At 42.7% G+C, this 18,893-nt stretch overlaps 1 protein-coding gene across 5 annotated transcripts in view; it reads left to right on the forward strand.

Moving 5' to 3' along the window:
* POC1B (POC1 centriolar protein B) overlaps positions 1 to 15,444 on the forward strand; it is a 115,951-nt gene extending 100,507 nt beyond the window's left edge. For all 5 annotated transcript variants that reach the window (XM_033953132.1, XM_033953134.1, XM_033953131.1 and 2 more), the window contains 2 exons: positions 11,592 to 11,819; positions 15,152 to 15,444. In XM_033953132.1, coding sequence (XP_033809023.1) covers positions 11,592 to 11,819; positions 15,152 to 15,256 — 333 coding nt within the window. In that variant the 3' untranslated portion in view covers positions 15,257 to 15,444. The remainder of the gene's footprint in view (positions 1 to 11,591; positions 11,820 to 15,151) is intronic.
* The last annotated feature ends 3,449 nt before the right edge of the window (positions 15,445 to 18,893 follow it).

Raw genomic sequence — 18,893 nt, forward strand, 5'->3', positions numbered from 1 at the left:
CCCTCTGTATCTCTATCCTTATTCAGTAGGTCCTGCTTACCCTTTCTCTTCTTTGTGTCACTATCTCCATTTTCAGCTTTCCCCCCCTTTTCCTTTGTTACTGCACCCTGTAGCTAGAATCTTTCCACCCTCCCTCCACTCCGGCCCAGCCCAGTATGAAATATTTCCTTTTGTTTCCCTCCCCTCTCTCTCTCTTCTCCTCCCTCACCCACGAGTCCTGCATCTGGCCCTCTCCCTTCTACCTGCACCTGGCAACATCCCCCTGCCCCGCGGCTCTCTTCAGCAACTCGTCAGCAGCGGTGATCAAGACAAGCTGCCGACATCAAGGCCTTCCCTCTACGAGTCTCGCCTTTGTGGAAAAAGAAGTTGAAACAAGCGGGACTCGCAGAGGGTAGGCCCCGACGTCAGAAGCTTGTGTCGATCGCTGCTGCTGAGTTGGGCACCCCTGACTTAGAGCCATAGCGCACGAGAGAGACTCCCACGGGGATGAAAACAGCCTACCTAAATTCTGGCAATGCAGGCATGCAGCTTACAAGTCCGGCGTCGCGGCGGGAAATAGCCATGCTGAGCAGTGAGCTCAGCACGTACACAGATAAAAGCCTTGCTTGCTGATTGGTCCGGTGGCACGGCGGGGCGGGGCCGCCGGACCAATCAGCAAGCAAGGCTTTCATCTGTGTACGTGCTGAGCTCACTGCTCAGCATGGCTATTTCCCGCCGCGACGCCGGACTTGTAAGCTGCATGCCTGCGTGACACACTACCGGAGCCGCGGCAAAGGTGGAAAAGAGCCGCATGCGGCTCTGGAGCCGCGGGTTGCCGACCCCCGGTCTAGGGGATTCTGGAGCTGGTTTGGGGGGCTCACCTTCACCTATAAGGGAGCTGTAGTGAAGAGAAGCCATGGCACCCTTTTTGTGAACTTCACAGCAGTGCCCTGTAAGGTACCCCACTATTTAGGTGGCATGTCTGGGTGTGCAGTCCATCACTTTTCAGACCCCCTCCCACATCCAACAGGGCTTGTTCTAGGCGTTTTGGACTTGGACGGAAAGTTGGACGGAAATGTGGTATAAAGATGGACGATTTAGTGGTTTGGACGATCAGATCGGCAGGACGTATAATTAGACGATTTTCGAAAGTAAAAAAAAGTTGGACGTCTCTTTTGAAAATGTGTCTTAGGCTCTTTTTAACTTTGGATGACTTGCGAGATGGACGTAAGTGGACTTAAACGTCCCTTTCGATTATGCCCCTCCACGTGGTTTACATTCAAGTATGAGTGAGATAGAACATGTCAACCTTGAGACAAGCGATCATATCGGGAGACCTTAGTGCACCTTGGTTCGATTCTTTTACGATTACTTCTGAGCCCTGCAGACGTTTCAGATTCCTTTTAGAGTCCGGCAGCCGTTTCTGGTTTTATTTTTAAAGTTTGTATTCCCAGCACTGGAGAGACACCTAGCGGACCACAGTCACATCCCCGAGGCAGGCCACCATTTGGACATTTAATTGATGGGAGTTTTATTGATGTGGTTTTATATGTATTATAATTTGAGGAGATAAAGATAGTTTGCCTCAAGGTTGACGTTTTCTATCCCACCCCTCACTTGTTTTTCTTGCGTTTCATTTTACGTGGGGTTTCTGTTCCCTCTTTTTTTCTATATTTACATTCAGGGACTCAAGTATTTCTACCTATCTGTCCTGGTGGTCTCCCAATCCGACTAATGTACCTGGGGCAATGGAGTGTTTTACCCAAGGTCATAAGGAGCAGCGCTGGGCTTGAACCCGCAACCTCAGGGTACTGAGCCTGCAGTCCTAACCACTATGCCATTCCTCCACTCCATTTGATTAAGCATAAGTTTTTTCTTCATATGATCTGCTTGTTATATTCCTTTCCATGCCTTGTTCTTTCCTTGCACCTTGGGCAATTCATTTAACTCGTTATTGAGTCATGTTGCCCCAGGTACATTAGAAAGATTGTGAGCCAGCCGGGAAAGACAGGGAAAAATGCTCAAGTACCTGAATAAATTCATGTAAACTGTTCTGAGCTGCCCTGGGAGAACAGTATAGAAAATTTGAATAAATAGTGTGAAAAGTTTCAACCTCTGATATCCAGAGCTGTTATTGTGACATCATAATGCATCATTCCACCAATGCCTAAGAGCCAACTTCATCAGTGATGTCACAATGGCGTGATGGTCCTAGACTTGGCTCACTTTTACTACATTGTGATTTCTAGAGTGGTGCAGTGGTTAAAGTGACAGCCTTAGCACCCTGTTGTGGGTTCAAACCCACGCTGTTCCTCATGACCCTGGGCAGGTCACTTAATCCCCCCATTGCCCCAGTTATATTAGATAGATTGTGAGCCCACCGGGAAAGACGAAGAAGAATACTCGTGTACCTGAATAAATTTCATGTAAACCGTTCTGAGCTCCCCAGGGAGAACGGTATAGAAAATTAAATAAATAAACGTTCAAATGTAGCTTTGTGTGACTGCCAGGGTCAGAGAAATACCTAGTGCACCTGAATGTATCTCGCCTTGAGCTACCCCTGAAAAAGGCGCGTGCAAATCAGCACTAGAACCTGCAACCTTGCATTTAGCAATAGATTACGTATAACACAGGTTACCAGAAGTCCAAATTTCACCGGACATGTCCGGGGGTTGGGCCGGCTTTTCAAAACCCGGCACTTTTGTCCAGGTTTTGAAAAGCTTCCCGTGAAAATCGGGTTGGGCAGGGGGCATCCTCGCATACGTGGCTGCACGCACGTGTGCGTGTGACATCGCGTCCGCACATGCTGACTGGCGGCGGGGCGTGACTGTGGGTGTGGCCACGGGTCCAGGTTTTCCTTCAGGAAAATCTGGTAATCCTAAGTCGAACCTTTTTAGTTCATCTTTGATCTGGAAAGAGCCCTCTGACAGCAAATATCTTGTTTCCTTCATTTCTTTTAATATCAATTTTCAATGTCAATGGTTTTGCTTACATTATGTAATGCATCTGCTAGTGTTAATGTTTCCTGTGTGTGTATAAAACACAGGAGCGAGTTGTAAATTAGTTTGGGGGGATTATTGTTGGGGGTTTTTTTTTTGTTTTTTTCAAACTCTTGAGTTTTATATTCAGAGCCTAGTAACTAGAGTAACATTTTGGAGCTGTGGTTTTAGAAATGTAGATAACTGGGGAGTGGAAACCTCCTATAACTACATTTGCCTCTGAACAACTGTTAAATAATTAAGTCCATTCAGTTCTAACCTAAGCCAAATATGATTTGCAGACCCATAATTGCTCAGAGGGTAATTCATAAAACATAAGCTTAAGTTTAAATGGAATATTTTTTTTCCCTCATCCTTTTTTTTCAGTTGTGATACTATCCTTCCATATAAATTTACTTGTGAAATAAAGTAAAAATGAACCATTAAGGGGGAGAGTGTGGTGCAGTGTTTAAAGCTAAAGCCATGGTATCCTGAGGCTATAGGTTCAAACTCACGCTGCTCCTTGTGACCCTGGGCAAGTCAGCTAATCCCCCCATTGCCCCAGGTACAGTAGATAGATTTTGAGCCCACCGGGACAGACAGGGAAAAATGCTTGAATACTGGGATAAATTCTGAGCTCCCCTGGGAGAACAGTATAGAAACTGAATAGATAGTCTGAAAAGATTCAAGTTTCAAGTTTATTAGCATTTAATGAATCGCCTATACAAAGTTTCTAAGCGATGTACAAATTAAAAACCATCAGATGGTGGTCACATATATAATTTTTACACATTAATTATAAAACAAACTATTGACATTTTAAACGATGGGGAAAGAGACAAACATGAATAAGAGGGAAAAGAGGGAAAAGTTACAATATCATTATCTGTTGAAATTAACAATTAAGGAAAAACACAATAGGGAATAATTCTGGTAAGCAGAGCTGATACTGTGATGTCACAATGCCTCATTCCACCAATAAGAGCCAATCTCATCAGTGATGTCACAATGGCTTGATTGTCCTTTACTTGGCTCATTTCTAATACATTTTGGTTTCTAGAGTGGTGGGTTCAAACCCACGCTGCTCCTTGTGACCCTGGCAAGTCACCTAATCCCCCCATTGCCCCAGGTACAGTAGATAGATTGTGAGCCACCGGGACAGACAGGGAAAATGCTTGAATACATTCATGTAAACCCAAAACTATACCCCTGGGAGAACAGTATAGAAAATTGAATAAATAAATAATGGTTAGATCATATCCACCTATCTGAACTATTCCCACGGTTTCAAGATTGGCTACATTCCCTATTGATTACATGACAGAATATTAGGGCCAATCAGGTGGGAGTTAAGGGAGGGCAGCAAAGGGGTAGAGACCTGATGTGAAGGAGATGTGGAGAAGCCTTTTGTATGCAGTGGATTACGACCTGCCATGTGTGCTAGAACACCACTCCTGTGTACGTACATCCAGTCGGAGTATTTCCTTTGGATAGTCTGTAAACTAGATTTTTTGATGATATCTTGTATTGGACCAGCTTAAAATTATCCTGATCCGTTCTTCTTTTCTCTCTGTCCGATGTATCTGGTTTTAAGAAAGGTTTGGCCAAGTTCCTGGAGGAAAAATCCAATGTCTGTTATTGAGACAGACATGGGGGAAGCCACTGCTTGCCCTGGATCGGTAGCATGGAATGTTGCTACTCTGTGGTGTTCCGGAATCTTATGTTGCTCTTTGGGATTCCAGAATCTTGCTTTTCTTTAGGATTCTGAATGGAATGTTGCTACTCCTGTGTTTTGGCCACCGTGAGAACGGGCTACTTGGCTTGATGGACCATTGGTCTGACTCATTCTTATGTTCTTCACTTCTTTTCTATTTTCTCAATTTAAACTTTTGATTCTTGCTCAGTTTTGTAAAACGGAGTGGGGGGGGGTTATCTGCCATCTTCTCCTAAACTAGTTCCTAAACTTCTCCTGAGAGACCTCCAATCAGTCACATTTTCTAGACATCCACAATAAATATTCATGAAAGAGATTTGCATGCAAATTTCTTTTCTGGCAGGATATCCAGTGGTTAGCAAACCTGCTAAAATGCTAGAACTGTTCACTCTGTATATACGATGTAAAGCACTTTGGTTATGTCACAAAAAGACAGTATATCAACCCTAACCCGTAGCCATTTGGACTAGACTTGGCCCCATAGGAATCTTACTCCTTTGGATAAAAATCCCATGTTTATTTCTTAGAGGACATAACTTTTCATTTGTAGATCCAGAGGTGTCAGGATTTTATAGTTAGAGGGTTTTATATTCTCTGCACAGTTGAGATGCTGTATGTCACCTCCTTTGGTACTAGCTTGGACAAACCAGGTATAACCTCATACAGCTATGCCGATGAAATCGCCCTACTCATCCCCTTCGATCAACCAACTACATCCACAACAGGAAAACTGCAAAAGACTTTTGAAACAGTAGAAGAATGGATGAAGGCTTACAAACTAAAACTGAGCACGGACAACACCAGATTCCTGCTGCTCGAAAAAGACAGAACTCCCACTATAAAGGACATAGAAATAAACCCAGTGGTTTACCCCCTGCAACCCGCCCTAAAACTTCTTGAAACTTCTTGAAAATAGACAATGTTACACCATTCAACTGCCGATCATCAAGACAGTCCAGAAATCCTTCACAGTCATGTGTAACTTGCGACAAATTTGAAAATTCTTTGAAAGGGAGCAATTCCGTCTTCTGGTCCAGTCCCTAGTCCTGGGACTGCTAGACTACTGTAACGTCCTTTACCTGCTGTCATGATAAAACAATTATAGAAAACACAGCCCTTAGATTGATCTATTCACTGAGCAAATACGACCATATCTCCTTTGCCTACCTAGACACACCCTGGCTCCCAATGCAAGCACGAATATTATTTAGATTTTACTATCTTCTATTCAAAGTCCTGAATGGCACCGTCCCTAAATACCTGAATGGGTGCCTTGTCCAGAACAGCACAACCAGACCAAGGAGAACTCGGACACCATTTACTCACCCTCCAATCAAAGGCATACAGCTCAAGAAGATGTACGATGGTCTTCTAGCAACTCAGGCAACGAAACTGGACCACCACCTCTCCAATATATTATTAACAGTATACCAGATTACAAAACCCTCTGAAAGGAACTAAAAACCCTGTTGTTCAGGAAATTTGTCAAAACAGACTACTACTTATCGCTTATACAATACTAAAAGGCATACACAGCGCTGTACATTTTGATCCCTCACTCATCAACTTGTCAATGAATAAAAATGCTTGTATTTCCAGACTTCATACTTGGGCTACCTCAAACCTAATGAAACTTAACACCACAAAAACTAAGCTTTAACGGTTTGGTCCTAAATCAGACCTTTTACCTTCATCGGTAACTTTGACTACTTAATCATTAGCAAATGATTTTGCCTCTAGAATTCTGGGTCTTCTGATGGCCTCTTCACTATCGTTTCAGTGTCAGGTTAATAACCTTTCGAAAAAATGTTTTCTAAGCCTTTGTATGTTAAGGAAAGGCTGTCATTTATTCCATCAACAACATTTTGCTTCACTAGTTCAAGCCAACATTTTAGCACAGTTAGATTATTGTAACTCTCTTTTTGTTTGTCCGAGTAAGAGTCATTTAAGGAGGTTTCTCCGAGTGCCCCCTTGTACTGTGGGGAACCACAAGTACAAGGGGGCACTCGGAGAAATTAAAAGGGGACAGGTTCAGAACAAACGCTAGGAAGTTCATTTTTACCCAGAGGGTGGTGGACACATGGAACGTGCTTCTGGAGGCCGTGATAAGCCAGAGAACGCTACAGGGCTTCAAAGAAGGTTTGGATAGGTTCCTAGAGGATAAGGGGATTGAAGGGTACAGATAGGAGTTGAGGTAGGTTATAGGAATAGTCAGGGACCACTGCACAGGTGATAGGCCTGATGGGCCGCCGCGGGGGCGGACCGCAGGGCAGGATGGACCTCTGGTCTGACCCAGCGGAGGCAACTTCTTATGTTTTTATGTTCTTACAGATAGGAGTTGAGGTAGGTTATAGGAATAGTCAGGGACCACTGCACAGGTGATAGGCCTGATGGGCCACCGCGGGAGCGGACCGCAGGGCAGGATGGACCTCTGGTCTGACCCAGCGGAGGCAACTTCTTATGTTTTTATGTTCTTACAGTTGATCCAAAACACGGCAGCCAGATTGATTTTCAGAAAGAGGAAATACGATCACGTATCTCCTCTTTTGAAGACACTTCACTGGCTGCCAGTTCACTTTAGAATCCAGTTTAAATGTGCAAGTGTAATATTTAAAATTCTACATTGAATTTTTCTGCCTCTGGTCTCCATTTCCTTTAACTCTTTACGAACTATGAGATCAAGAACTTCTCAATTGTATAAACTCTCTTTTTCTTCATTTAAGGGACTAACCCCCTCTTCTACTAAACCGCGGTAGCGGTTTTAGCGCGGGGAACCGTGCTGAATGGCCCGCCCTGCTCCCGATGCTCATAGGAGCTCAGTGAGCGTCGGGAGCAGCGTGGGTCATTCAGCGCAGCTCCCCGTGCTAAAATCACTTGCGCGGTTTAGTAGAAGAGGCCCTAAAGGTACTACGCTATATTTCTCGTTCCTTTATATACACTTTCACTTCAATCTGGAATGAGCTTCCTTTAGAGATCAGAACTATTTCTTCTCTTTATATTTTTAGAAAATCTCCAAAAACACTTTTTCAAAAAATATTGTACCAATAGTTCTACTGGAAGATTTAGGATTGTATTTCATTTCCTAGAACCGATTTTTAGAGTGGGTCTTTCCCTACTTTGTCTGTGTTCTTTTATCATTTATATAAACCAAGTTGAGCTTCTTTTTAAGAGGAAGACCTAATATAAAAATTAAAGGATTGGATTGGATTATAGACTAATGCTGCTCCCTAATTATCCCTGAACTTGTTAACTGTCTGGAAATGGCCAGCTAACCTGTTTTGTAAAACGCCTAGAACTGCAAGGTTAAGGTGGAACAAATGTCACTAATGTAATGTAATGTTCACTACATTAAAATATTTTAATGAACATCGTGTAAAATACGTTTCTTGCTGGCAGTTATTTTGTCTACGAGCAGCTACAATATAAAAGGAATGATTAGGAAGTCCCTTCATTTAGGATTTCTTCATTCCAAAATTTTGAGACTCCTGAAGCAGGCCATTTGGGCCGAAACATGCACATGTCGGGTCGTTAATTTTTTGAATGAATAATGGACTTTTTATGAAGATTGAGTTCACCAGGTTTATTGGACTTTTCCACTCTTTGACATCGTGTAAAATAGGAATCATAAAAATGGCAACGGGTGAAGGTTCTCATATCTGAATATTCCTTACAAATTATCACTTAACATGATCGCAGTTTTCTTTTTTTTTTTTTTATAAATCCTTTTTATAAATCTTTATTAATTTTCAAAACTAATGCAAAGTGCCAAGAATTATACAGACATTAATAATCAACGTAAGCACTTAAAAAGTAAGGTGGTTTTAAGTTCCTCTCTTGTAGCATCCATTATCTGCTTCCGGCCTATGGTGAAAGTTGTTTCCTGTTCAAATAATGTGAGCAAGGCCTTTTTTTCTGTATTTCTGTCTGTAGCAAGATAAGAAATAAAAATGTTCCCAGGACAGAACTTCCCTTTTTTTCTGTTCTTTGTTTATAGCTTGCCATACCCCTAACAAAAAATAAAATCTAGTTAATGCAAACTCCCTGGGCCCAAAACTTTTCCCTGTTAAGTATGAAGACCAGGCTCCAGTTATAATAAATAACTGGCTGCTCATTCAGCAAAGAGTGCATTTTAAGATTCTTGCAATTATTCATCAGAAATTGTACCATGTCTTTCCAAGGGTATTACAAGAGTTGTTTGGAAATTTACCAACCCAGAAGAAACCTAAGATCTGAAAATACAGTGGAATTGAGTCTAGAGCAGTGGTCTCAAACTCAAACCCTTTGCAGGGCCACATTTTGGATTTGTAGGTAGTTGGAAAGCCTCAGAAAAAAAATAGTTAATGTCTTATTAAAGAAATGACAATTTTGCCTGAGGTAAAACTCTTTATAGTTTATAAATCTTTCCTTTTGGCTAAGTCTTAATAATAATATTGTCATTTATAGCTAAAGAGACATATGATCAAGAAACTGTTTTATTTTACTTTTGTGATTATGATAAACATACCGAGGGCCTCAAAATAGTACCTGGCGGGCCGCATGTGGTCCCCGGGCCGCGAGTTTGAGACCACTGGTCTAGAGGGTAGGATGTCTATTGTGCATGTTAGGATTGGAGCATCAATAATGTTGGTGGCGGGTGCGAAACTTTGGAATGCCCTGCCTGCTATTCTGCAATTATCTGCTGGCAAGATTAACTTCAAGAAAATGTTGAAAGTGCAGCTTTTTGTTAATGCTTTCCTATGCTAATATTTCTGCAGTTGCTTCAGTTTTAAGATACAGTGTTAAAGAATATTTTGTCTTAAACTTAATATTCAATGCCCTTCTGCGGTTTTATTGTTGAAATCCTGATTTGATAATGTCTGTATTGGTATTGTGTCATATACCATGGGGGGAATGGGAAATTTGCGTCCATCTATAGTTTGTGTCATATGTGTGCGACCAAAGGCGAGCAGGATAATACCGTGTTTCCCTGAAAATAAGACAGTGTCATATATTAATTTTAGGCCCAAAAAAGGCACTAGGTCTTATTTTTGGGGTATGCACATGATCATCTCTCCCTTCCTCTCCTTCACCCCAATTCTTCATCTTTCCTTTCTCCCCCTCCCATCACTCGTGCAGCAGGACCCTTGAGCGAGCACCTGCAACCCCACGCAGCTGAATCCCCATCCCTCCCATCCCTCCCATCGGAACCCCGCCGCAAGCCCTACTTAGCTCCCTAAGCAGCATCGGGCCGGCAGCACTCTTAACAGGCTCCTTCGGCCTTGTCCATCCGTTAACTTTGCCGCATTACTGATGACATCATCAATAACGTGGCAGAGTAAATTCACGGGCGGACAAGGCCAAAGCAGCCTGTTAAGAGTGCTGCTGGCCCAACGCTACTTAGGGAGGTAAGTAGGGCTCGCGGCCTGGTTCCGATGGGAGGGAGGGAAGGATGGGGATTCGACTGCTTGGAGGGGGGGAGGGGGTGCTCTCTCAAGGGTCCTGCTGCACAAGGGATGGGAGGGAGGGAAGGGAAACTGCTGGCAAATCCTGGGACTAGGGCTTATTTTCGGGAGAAGGGCTTATATTAAGACCTACCCTGAAAATCCTGCTAGGGCTTATTACAGGGTAGGGCTTATTTTCAGGGAAACATGGTATGTACTAGCAATGTGTTAACCGCATAGTTTTATGTGGTATATAAATTGTTAAATAAATAAATTCAGAAGGACTTTACTAATCTAATTCTAAGGATCCCAAAATCTTCCTCTCATTCCCTTAAATGTGGTTTCTAAATACACATTTGTGTCACATATAGGTTTGATTAGGGTTACCAAACGTCTAGGAAAACCTTGACGTGTCCTATTTTTAGAGGACTGTCCGGGTGTCTAGAGGGATTTCCAAAACCCTGCTGTTATGGTAGAAAAGATTTGACTTGAAACAAACCTTTTATATACATATGTATCTCACACCTAAAGACAGAACCGGACAGACTTCTATGGTCTGTTGCCCAGAAATATTAAAGGAAAGATATTCTCTAATAATCCCGTATTTACCAATGAAAACTTTAAGATCAATGCTGGATAACAGGTTGGTTTTCCCCTCAGCCAATAGGGCCAGGTGGGAATCAACAAAAAATAAAGCTTTTTATTTCATTGGTTCTCAACTATGGAGCCATTTATTACAGGAGTAATATTAGAAGTAGCCACATAGGCATTTAAGGCAAGGTTAAAAACCTTTTGTTTTTGTGAGGCGTTTGGGAATGATATTCAGTGTTCCCCCGTGAATTCACAGTTCGCGGACTCACAAATTCGCGGTATGCTCCGACCGCCTCTTCCTGTACTAAAGTCAAGCTACACCAATCGGGAGCTGCCGTGTCAAAGCAGCTCCTGATTGGTGTAGCCTGACTTTAGTAACAGGAAGAGGCAGTCGGAGCATACCGCAAATGATTTTCTGCACTCGCCGGCTCCTCAGCTGCCCTTTCCTGCCTTTTGACAGGCACAAAACCGCATTTGCGGTTTTTCAAAATTCGCGGGTGTTCCTGGAATGAAACCCCTGCGAATTTCGAGGGAGTACTGTATCTTTATCAGAAATTACCTACTTTTATTGAGGAAATTCGACTCGCTGGTTTGACTCCGGGGATTGTGGTGGTTAGGGGACGTTCAGATATGATTTGAGATTAGATTTTTATTTTTTTTTAAGGTAGATTATGTCTTTCTTAAAACAAATGTGATGTTATATTTAGTTGTATTCTTTGAGGTCTTTCCTATCATTATTGGAGTTCTTTTTAAAATAGAATTTATACTGTAAACTGCTTAGATCTGTCATATGCTCAAGCGGTATAACAAGTTTTAATAAAACATATTTTGTGCACAAAAAGTAATCTTTTTTTTCCACCCCCCTTTTTCTCTTTATCTCCATTCCCTGTTATGCCACTCAAAATGAAGACAACATCACACAGTTGGTACGATATTCCAGCATCACAGGATGAAAGACAGAGGATGGATTTTCAGCATTTCCCCGCCTCATCACAATCCCCACCTTTGAGCCCCTTGAGAAGGCAGGAAGAGAAGAATGCTTCTCTCCTAGTGTCTGTGGCAGACCATGAGATCATCCCACCAGTACTCAGCGACACTTTAGAGCACATTGTAGAACAATTGGATATTTTGACACAGGTGGGTATGGATTGTGTGAGGACAAAATAATGGGAATCAACATTTGGAAATGTGTGTGTTTGGTTTACCGCCTAGGTGGAAAGTCGTGTTTTGCGATTATCTTCTAGCTAGGAAAAGAGGCATCCAGGTTAATATGTTCAGAATTTGCAGTGAATTTATACAAAAGATTCGCTGAACATGGAGCCTTTCGTAAAATATATATATTTATAAGACTGCAGGGGAAAAACAAATGCATGTCCAATGAGAACAGTCATTTTAGAAACCAAACCAAACCAAACCAAAGTTCTTACGCATGTGGATATTGGATTTTGTAATCTGTATATTAAATGCCAGCATTCATATCTGTAAGTTGCTTATTTTACAAAACTAGAAGTCTACGAGGAGTGGGCATCTCTCCTGCTGTTGGGGGAGGGGTTCGCTGATCCAGAGCGGGGGTGTTGTTTGTGATGGGAGAGAGTGGGCATCTCTCCCGCTGCTGGGGGGGGGCACCATTGCAAGGGAGGTGCTGTTAGAGGTGGGAGAGAGTGGGCATCTCTCCCACTCTGGGGGAGGGGGGGTTTCGCCGCTGCAGGGGATGGTGGTGTTTGTAGCAGAAAAGAGTGGGCATCTCTCCTGCTGTGGAGAGGAGGTGTCGGGGGGGTGTTGATTGGCAGCGGGAGAGGTTGAACAGTGATGGGCACATGAAAATTTGGCGAGTCTTTGCTACTCTCTTCCAACCTCATTTGCATGAGTGTTTTTGGAGAATGACTCACTTTTTTTAATTCGCTACCAGAACGGCTGCGATAGCAGCCCGTAGTTTTTTTTAATGCGGTGTTTTAAGAATCTAGACCTCAGTGACTTACTTTCCTGAGTGCTTATACTCACCTGGGGGCTTTGATCACCCTAAGAACATAAGAATAGCCTTACTGGGTCAGACCAGTGGTTCATCAAGCCTAGTAGCCCGTTCTCATGGTGGCCAAGGGTTTGAGAGCAGGCTGTTTGGCGTCTGTAGGAGGCTCAGCGGTGTCTTGCAGGGTTCTGGCTGCATTTTCGCTTCCCCCTTTCTTTGTTTGCACACCAGGAGCGGTCAGACATCGTGTCTGACTGGCATCCTGAAGATCAACGTTGGAGAGGCATTTTCAGATTGAGGAAATTATTTGTCTCTTTTCCAGCAATTCTAAAAGAGCTGAGGCAGGCTGCAGCATATTGCCAGCACAGGGCACAGTGAGTAAGGCTATTACAGCCTTGTGGGGGGGGGTGTTCTGAAATACAGGTTTTTGAGGATCCCTGCATATGCCCTTGGATCCCCGCTCCTCAAAAATCCCAAAATCACCATTTTCACTTTGGATAGTTAGTTTAATTAGCGATTATAGGTGCAAATTTCTTGATGGCGGCCATCTTGTATTTTAGTGATTTTTTTTTTTCCCCAAAAAGTTCCCTGCACTTCCAAAACTTTAATTTTTGCCTCAAAACTGGTTGGGATGGAGTCCTTGGGCTCTTTTACCCCAAATACATGCCAGGATTGAACAAAATGTGCACCTCAGGTGCGTCCTTGTGCCACGTGTTACGCGGCGTGGATCAGAGAGGTGGGAGCGATCAGCTTAACCTCTCCTCTGTGTACTAAGGTGACAAAAAGGGCAGCTAGCTTATTAGAGCGCCCATCTCTATTTTCTGGGCCTGGAAATAGTGGCCGTTTTATGCATAAGAACACAGACGTCCCCCCAACCCAAGAAACACAATGTAGAGTCATCTCAGGGTGACTCGGCACTCCCTAGTTGGATGCCTCCCCTGAATTTCTGAAATTTTTCAGGAAAGCCTTTTATGAGATCCGGGCTTCTCCTACGCAGTCCTCCTGCGCCTCAGACTTGTTCCTACGCAGCAATGTCTCATAAGACACATCTTCTACCCAGTCTTCTTAGTTGCCTGGATCAACTTTAAGCCTATATATACCTCCTTTCATGGACTCATTTAATTCTTGTTGGGTAATCAAACCTCCTCTAGCGGGGGAGCTGTTTTACCCAAATAAATAGCTAGTAACCTCTCATTGGATCCTAGGGGGAAGGGATGTCTGCCTCTGGAATTTGGGTCCCTCTTCCACAGATTTTCCACATTAGTATTGGAGCTACCTTCAGTGACCCCCCTAGTGAACTTTGGGGAAAGCTTGGAAAACTGTATGTGATTGACTCTTTTTGCATCTTAGGGCTCCTTTTACTAAGGTGCGCTAGCATTTTAAGCGCACGCACGAAATTACCCCGCGTTAACGCGCTGGCGTTAAGGTCTAGCGCGCGCAGCAATTTAGCGTGCGCTGTTCCATGCGTTAAGGTCCTAACGCACCTTAGTAAAAGGAGCCCTTAGTTTCATGGATAAGATGACATCTTTTTCAAAGAAGACAGTCACCATGGGGTCCTTTTACTAAGCTGCGCTAAAAAGTGGCTTGCGCTATTAATAGTGTGTAGATTTCCTACATGTGGAGGTCACTTTTAAAGTGTCTCTAAAGTGGCCGCAATTTCCGTTTTCCAATTATTGGCCACGCACTAATGCTGAATTAGCGTATGACCACTAGCGCATGAGCCCTTACCACCGCCTTTATTGTAGGGGGGGGGGGTGAGGGCCACGCTAGCCCCTGTGCTAATTGGGCAGCGTGCAGCCCCAAAATAATTTCAGTTTTTTAGCATGGATTAGCTTGTGCCATTCCTGGCACTACCGTGGGATGCCTGAGCACACCCTTAAATCCTTTTTAGCCTGCGCTAAGCACACACCAGTACGAACTGCAGCTTAGTGAAAGGGCCCAGATTGTCATGTAGAAACTTCAGTTTCTAAATTGGAGTCTTGGGCCCTGGCCCTGCAAATAAAACAGATGGGTAATATAAAAGATAATTTAATTCGTCCATCAGCAGGCTGAATCTTTAAAAAAAAAAAAAAAAAATTGTGAATCTTCAGTTCCTTAATTATTCTAAAGACTCAACTTCTGTGTTCCATAGAGTTGCTGACGTTCAGAAATAATATTATTTTGGCTCTTTTTCCTTTATTTAGATCAGTGATTCCCAACCCTGTCCTGGAGGACCACCAGGCAGTCGGGTTTTCAGGATAGTCCTAATGAATATGCATGAGAGAGATTTGCATATCAAGGAGGTGACAGGCATGCAAATCTACTCCATGCATAATCATTAGGACTATCCTGAAAACCTCCAGGACAGGGTTGGGAACCACTGTTAGATTCATGGTTTTCTTCATAATGTGGACTAGATGGATTTATAGCCCTGATTGGTCTATGTATATTTTTGTTTCTTGATGGTGGTGGTTTTTGCTTGATCTTTCTTTTTCTTTTACCTTCCTCCCACCCCCACCCCCAGACTGTTTCAATCCTGGAGAAGCGGCTCAGTTTGACCGAGGATAAACTGAAAGAATGCCTTGTAAATCAACAGAAAATTGCATTTCATGTCAGGCTAGCAGACTGAAAGCTGTACTGCTGTCTAAATGACTTCAGAGCCTCAGGGAGGGGTTTTTGATACCCTGTTAAACTTCAGCCTCGGTAGCTATGTCTTTTTTATGTTCTTAAATAGTTTCTAGTTACGAGAAATGACACATTCAGAAAATATTTTATTTTGATTCATATTTAATAAAATGATTTGTTAATAAACTTAAACTGTCTATTGCTTTTCTGGAACAGGCACACTGTTGGTACATGTTTATAATTTTTTAAACAAGAATTGGATTGTAGGATGAGCTCACTGGATTACACATCCATTCATATGAAAGAAACAAACATGAACTAACACATAAGAGTTTGAATGGACAGAGACATTTTTCAGCTAGAAATATTTGCACTGGAAATCATGGATTGCAAAAGAAACTTAAAGGAGGAATGAAAAGTGAAAGCCTACTCTGTCTCATGTATATCTGCTGTCCTACCTCCACTGCCCCGATACCACATTCATAGGTATCCAGTTTAGAACGGTTCTTTGTGTTTTTCAGTAGAACATCATTTGATGAAGGACACTGGTCTCGTGTGTACGTTATCCGCTCTTACCACATCTTCTAGCAACAAGTACCAGAGTTTAACTATTCTCTGAGTGAAAAAAATTTCCTCCTATTGGTTTTAAAAGTATTTCCCTGTAACTTCATCGAGTGTCCTCTAGTCGTGTAATTTTTGACGGAGCGAAAAATCGATCCACTTGTACCCGTTCTACTCCACTCAGGATTTTGTAGACTTCAGTCCACCACCATCTCTACTGGGAGACTGTAACCATTATCCTTCCTGTGAAGGACTATTTTCTAATGTTGCTGCTCAGCTTCTGTCAGTGGCATAGTAAGAGGGGAGGCGAGAAGGGCCGTCCGCCCCAGTTGCCAATTTTTCCATTGTAGCTCCAACTTTATGGAACGCCATGCCACCTTAACTCCGCCTTGAAAATTCACTCGACAAATTCAAGACTAAACTAAAAACGTTCTTATTCCAAGAAGCGTCTAAATATTTCTTTTCCAACAGCTAGCAAAATAAACACGAACCGCTTTTAAGAAGCAATCCCCCATTCCTGGTGTTTTAACCTCCCCCCTTCTCTTTAATTAATTTGTTTTTAATGATGTAATTATTAACTTTCCTCTCCCCCTTTACCCTCAAGCTCATGTTCGTATATGTAATTTGTCTATTTAATGTTCACATTTCCCCCCCCCCTACAAAAATTTATTTTAACCTTTCATTTTTAGCATTGTAAACCAGCCAGGTGCACGTCGACGGTCGGTATATTAAAATTAATTAAACTTAAACTTGATACAGTCTGCAAGTTTGGAAATGAGAAAAATTAAGGCAGGTAAAGACCATATGGCCTATCTAGTCTGCCTAACTATGTCATCTGCTGTCCCCTCCTCATCCTTAGAGGTCCAGCATACTTGTCCCAAGCTTTCTTAAATTCATACCCTTTTGTCTCCGCCACTGGGAGGCCGTTCCACATGTTTCCCACCCTTTCCATGAAAATGTATTTTCTAAGGTTACTTCTGAATCTATCCACTTTCATCTTCATTCTATGCCCCCTCGTTCCAGAGTTTCCTCCTCATGTGCATTTATGCCACATAGATATTTAAACATGGCCATTTCAGTGCTGGGTAGTAACTAATTACAGTAACACTAGTTACTATAATTAGTTACATTGATAGTTACCTAAAAATGAACTAGTTACTTTTTGATAAGATCGACTAAATTAAGTAACTAGTTAACTTTATTTTAGTAACTACTAACAAAATTTGCAAGTTACTGCAGAACAATTGACAACAAATTTCCAAGTTGCTAATTCAACTCATTTCTCATTTCACTTAGTAACTACCCATGCACCAGCTACATGTGGTGACATCTAACCAAAAGGGCCCTAGTGAACTGAAAGAATTGCTTCATAAAGGACTGGACTGTTTTTGCATACTTAAAGGGACTAATTTGCAAACTTGTTTGCATGTGCTGTTATTAGTAATAAAAAAAGGGTCTCTGAAATGGCTAAGAGGCCCTAAACACTGGGGAGAGGGAGTCCTCTCCTTCCAAAAGGAAGTCTCCCCCTGAAGCTGATTTGATAGTAGCAAATTCAAGCTGTGCTGGATCCAGTCAGATGAAACATAGAAAGATGACGGCAGAAAAGGGCTATAGCCCATCAAGTCTGCCCACTCTACTGTCCCACCCCATTAAGTCAGAGTGTTGCTCGACCCACGTAGAGATCCCACGTGGATGTCCCATTTATTCTTAAAGTCGAGCACACTAGTGGCCTTGATCACCTGCACCGGTAGTTTGTTCCAGTGATCCACCACCCTTCCTGTAAAGAAATACTTCCTGGTGTCACCACCAAATCTCCCTCCTCTGAGTTTGAGCGGGTGCCCCCTTGTGACTGAAGGTCCCTTAGGAAAGAATATGTCGTTTTCCACCTCGACACAACCTGTGACGTACTTAAATGTCTCAATCATGTCACCCCTCTCCCTGCGCTCCTCCAGAGAGTAGAGTTGCAACTTGCCCAGTCTTTCCTCGTATGAGAGACCCTTGAGTCCGGAGACCATCCTAGTGGCCATTCGCTGGACTGACTCAGCTCGAAGTATATCTTTACGGTAATGTGGCCTCCAGAATTGCACACAGTACTCCAGATGAGGTCTCACCATGGTTCTGTACAGTGGCATTATGACTTCAGGTTTACGGCTGACGAAGCTTCTATTGATACATCCCATCATCCGCCTTGCCCTGGATGAGGCCTTCTCTACTTGTTTGGCAGCCTTCATGTCTGCACTGATGATTACTCCCAAGTCCCATTCTTCTGAGATGCTGCCAGAGCTCGTGCCAAATACTAGCTAATGCAAGCAATGGAGGCTCAGGTTGACGCTGCAAACACAACTCTTAATACAGCACCATCATCCAGTGAAGACACCAGCTTCTGTTTCTATGAATCAAATAAAGGGGATAACGATATGTAGTCTGAACTGGACCTGTTTTTGAATGATGCTGTAAGGGATAGATCTAGTCTCCAGTGCTATGCAACTGTGAAGGAAGTGTTTATTCTGAAGAATACAAGTCTTCCATTGAGCGCACCAGAGAGCATTAGTGGACAGATTCTTACACTATTCAAGAACAGTTTAACTGACGAACATTTTGAAATGCTTTTAATGCTCTGAGCCAAAAAGAAGCTCATCTGAAAATAAAGTACTTGTTATAATGTTCCTATAGTATATAGTTATAATTAATAAAGTAACTATTAACTAAGATCACTTACAGGTCATTGACCTGGGGGGCCACCGCGGGAGCGGACTGCTGGGCACGATGGACCTATGGTCTGACTCAGCAGAGGCCATGCTTATTAGTTAAATCTTTTTAGTAACTACTTACTTTTAGTGACGAGTAACTTAAATCAGTAACTAGTAATGGTAACTAGTTACTTTTTTAAAGTAACTAGTACAGCATTGAATTGGCCATAACCTGACATTCAAAATCTCAGTTTTTGCATTCAACTAAATGCCAGTTTAGGTATATTTAAAAACAAAATTGTGCTTTTAAAATAGCCATCTAAATGTTCCTCTCCTATTTGTCCTCTCTTCTCGCTGATCAAATCTGGACCTGGGACACATCTCTGAATT

Source organism: Geotrypetes seraphini, chromosome 7 (assembly GCF_902459505.1).
Source record: "Geotrypetes seraphini chromosome 7, aGeoSer1.1, whole genome shotgun sequence".
Taxonomy (NCBI): Eukaryota; Metazoa; Chordata; class Amphibia; order Gymnophiona; family Dermophiidae; genus Geotrypetes; species Geotrypetes seraphini.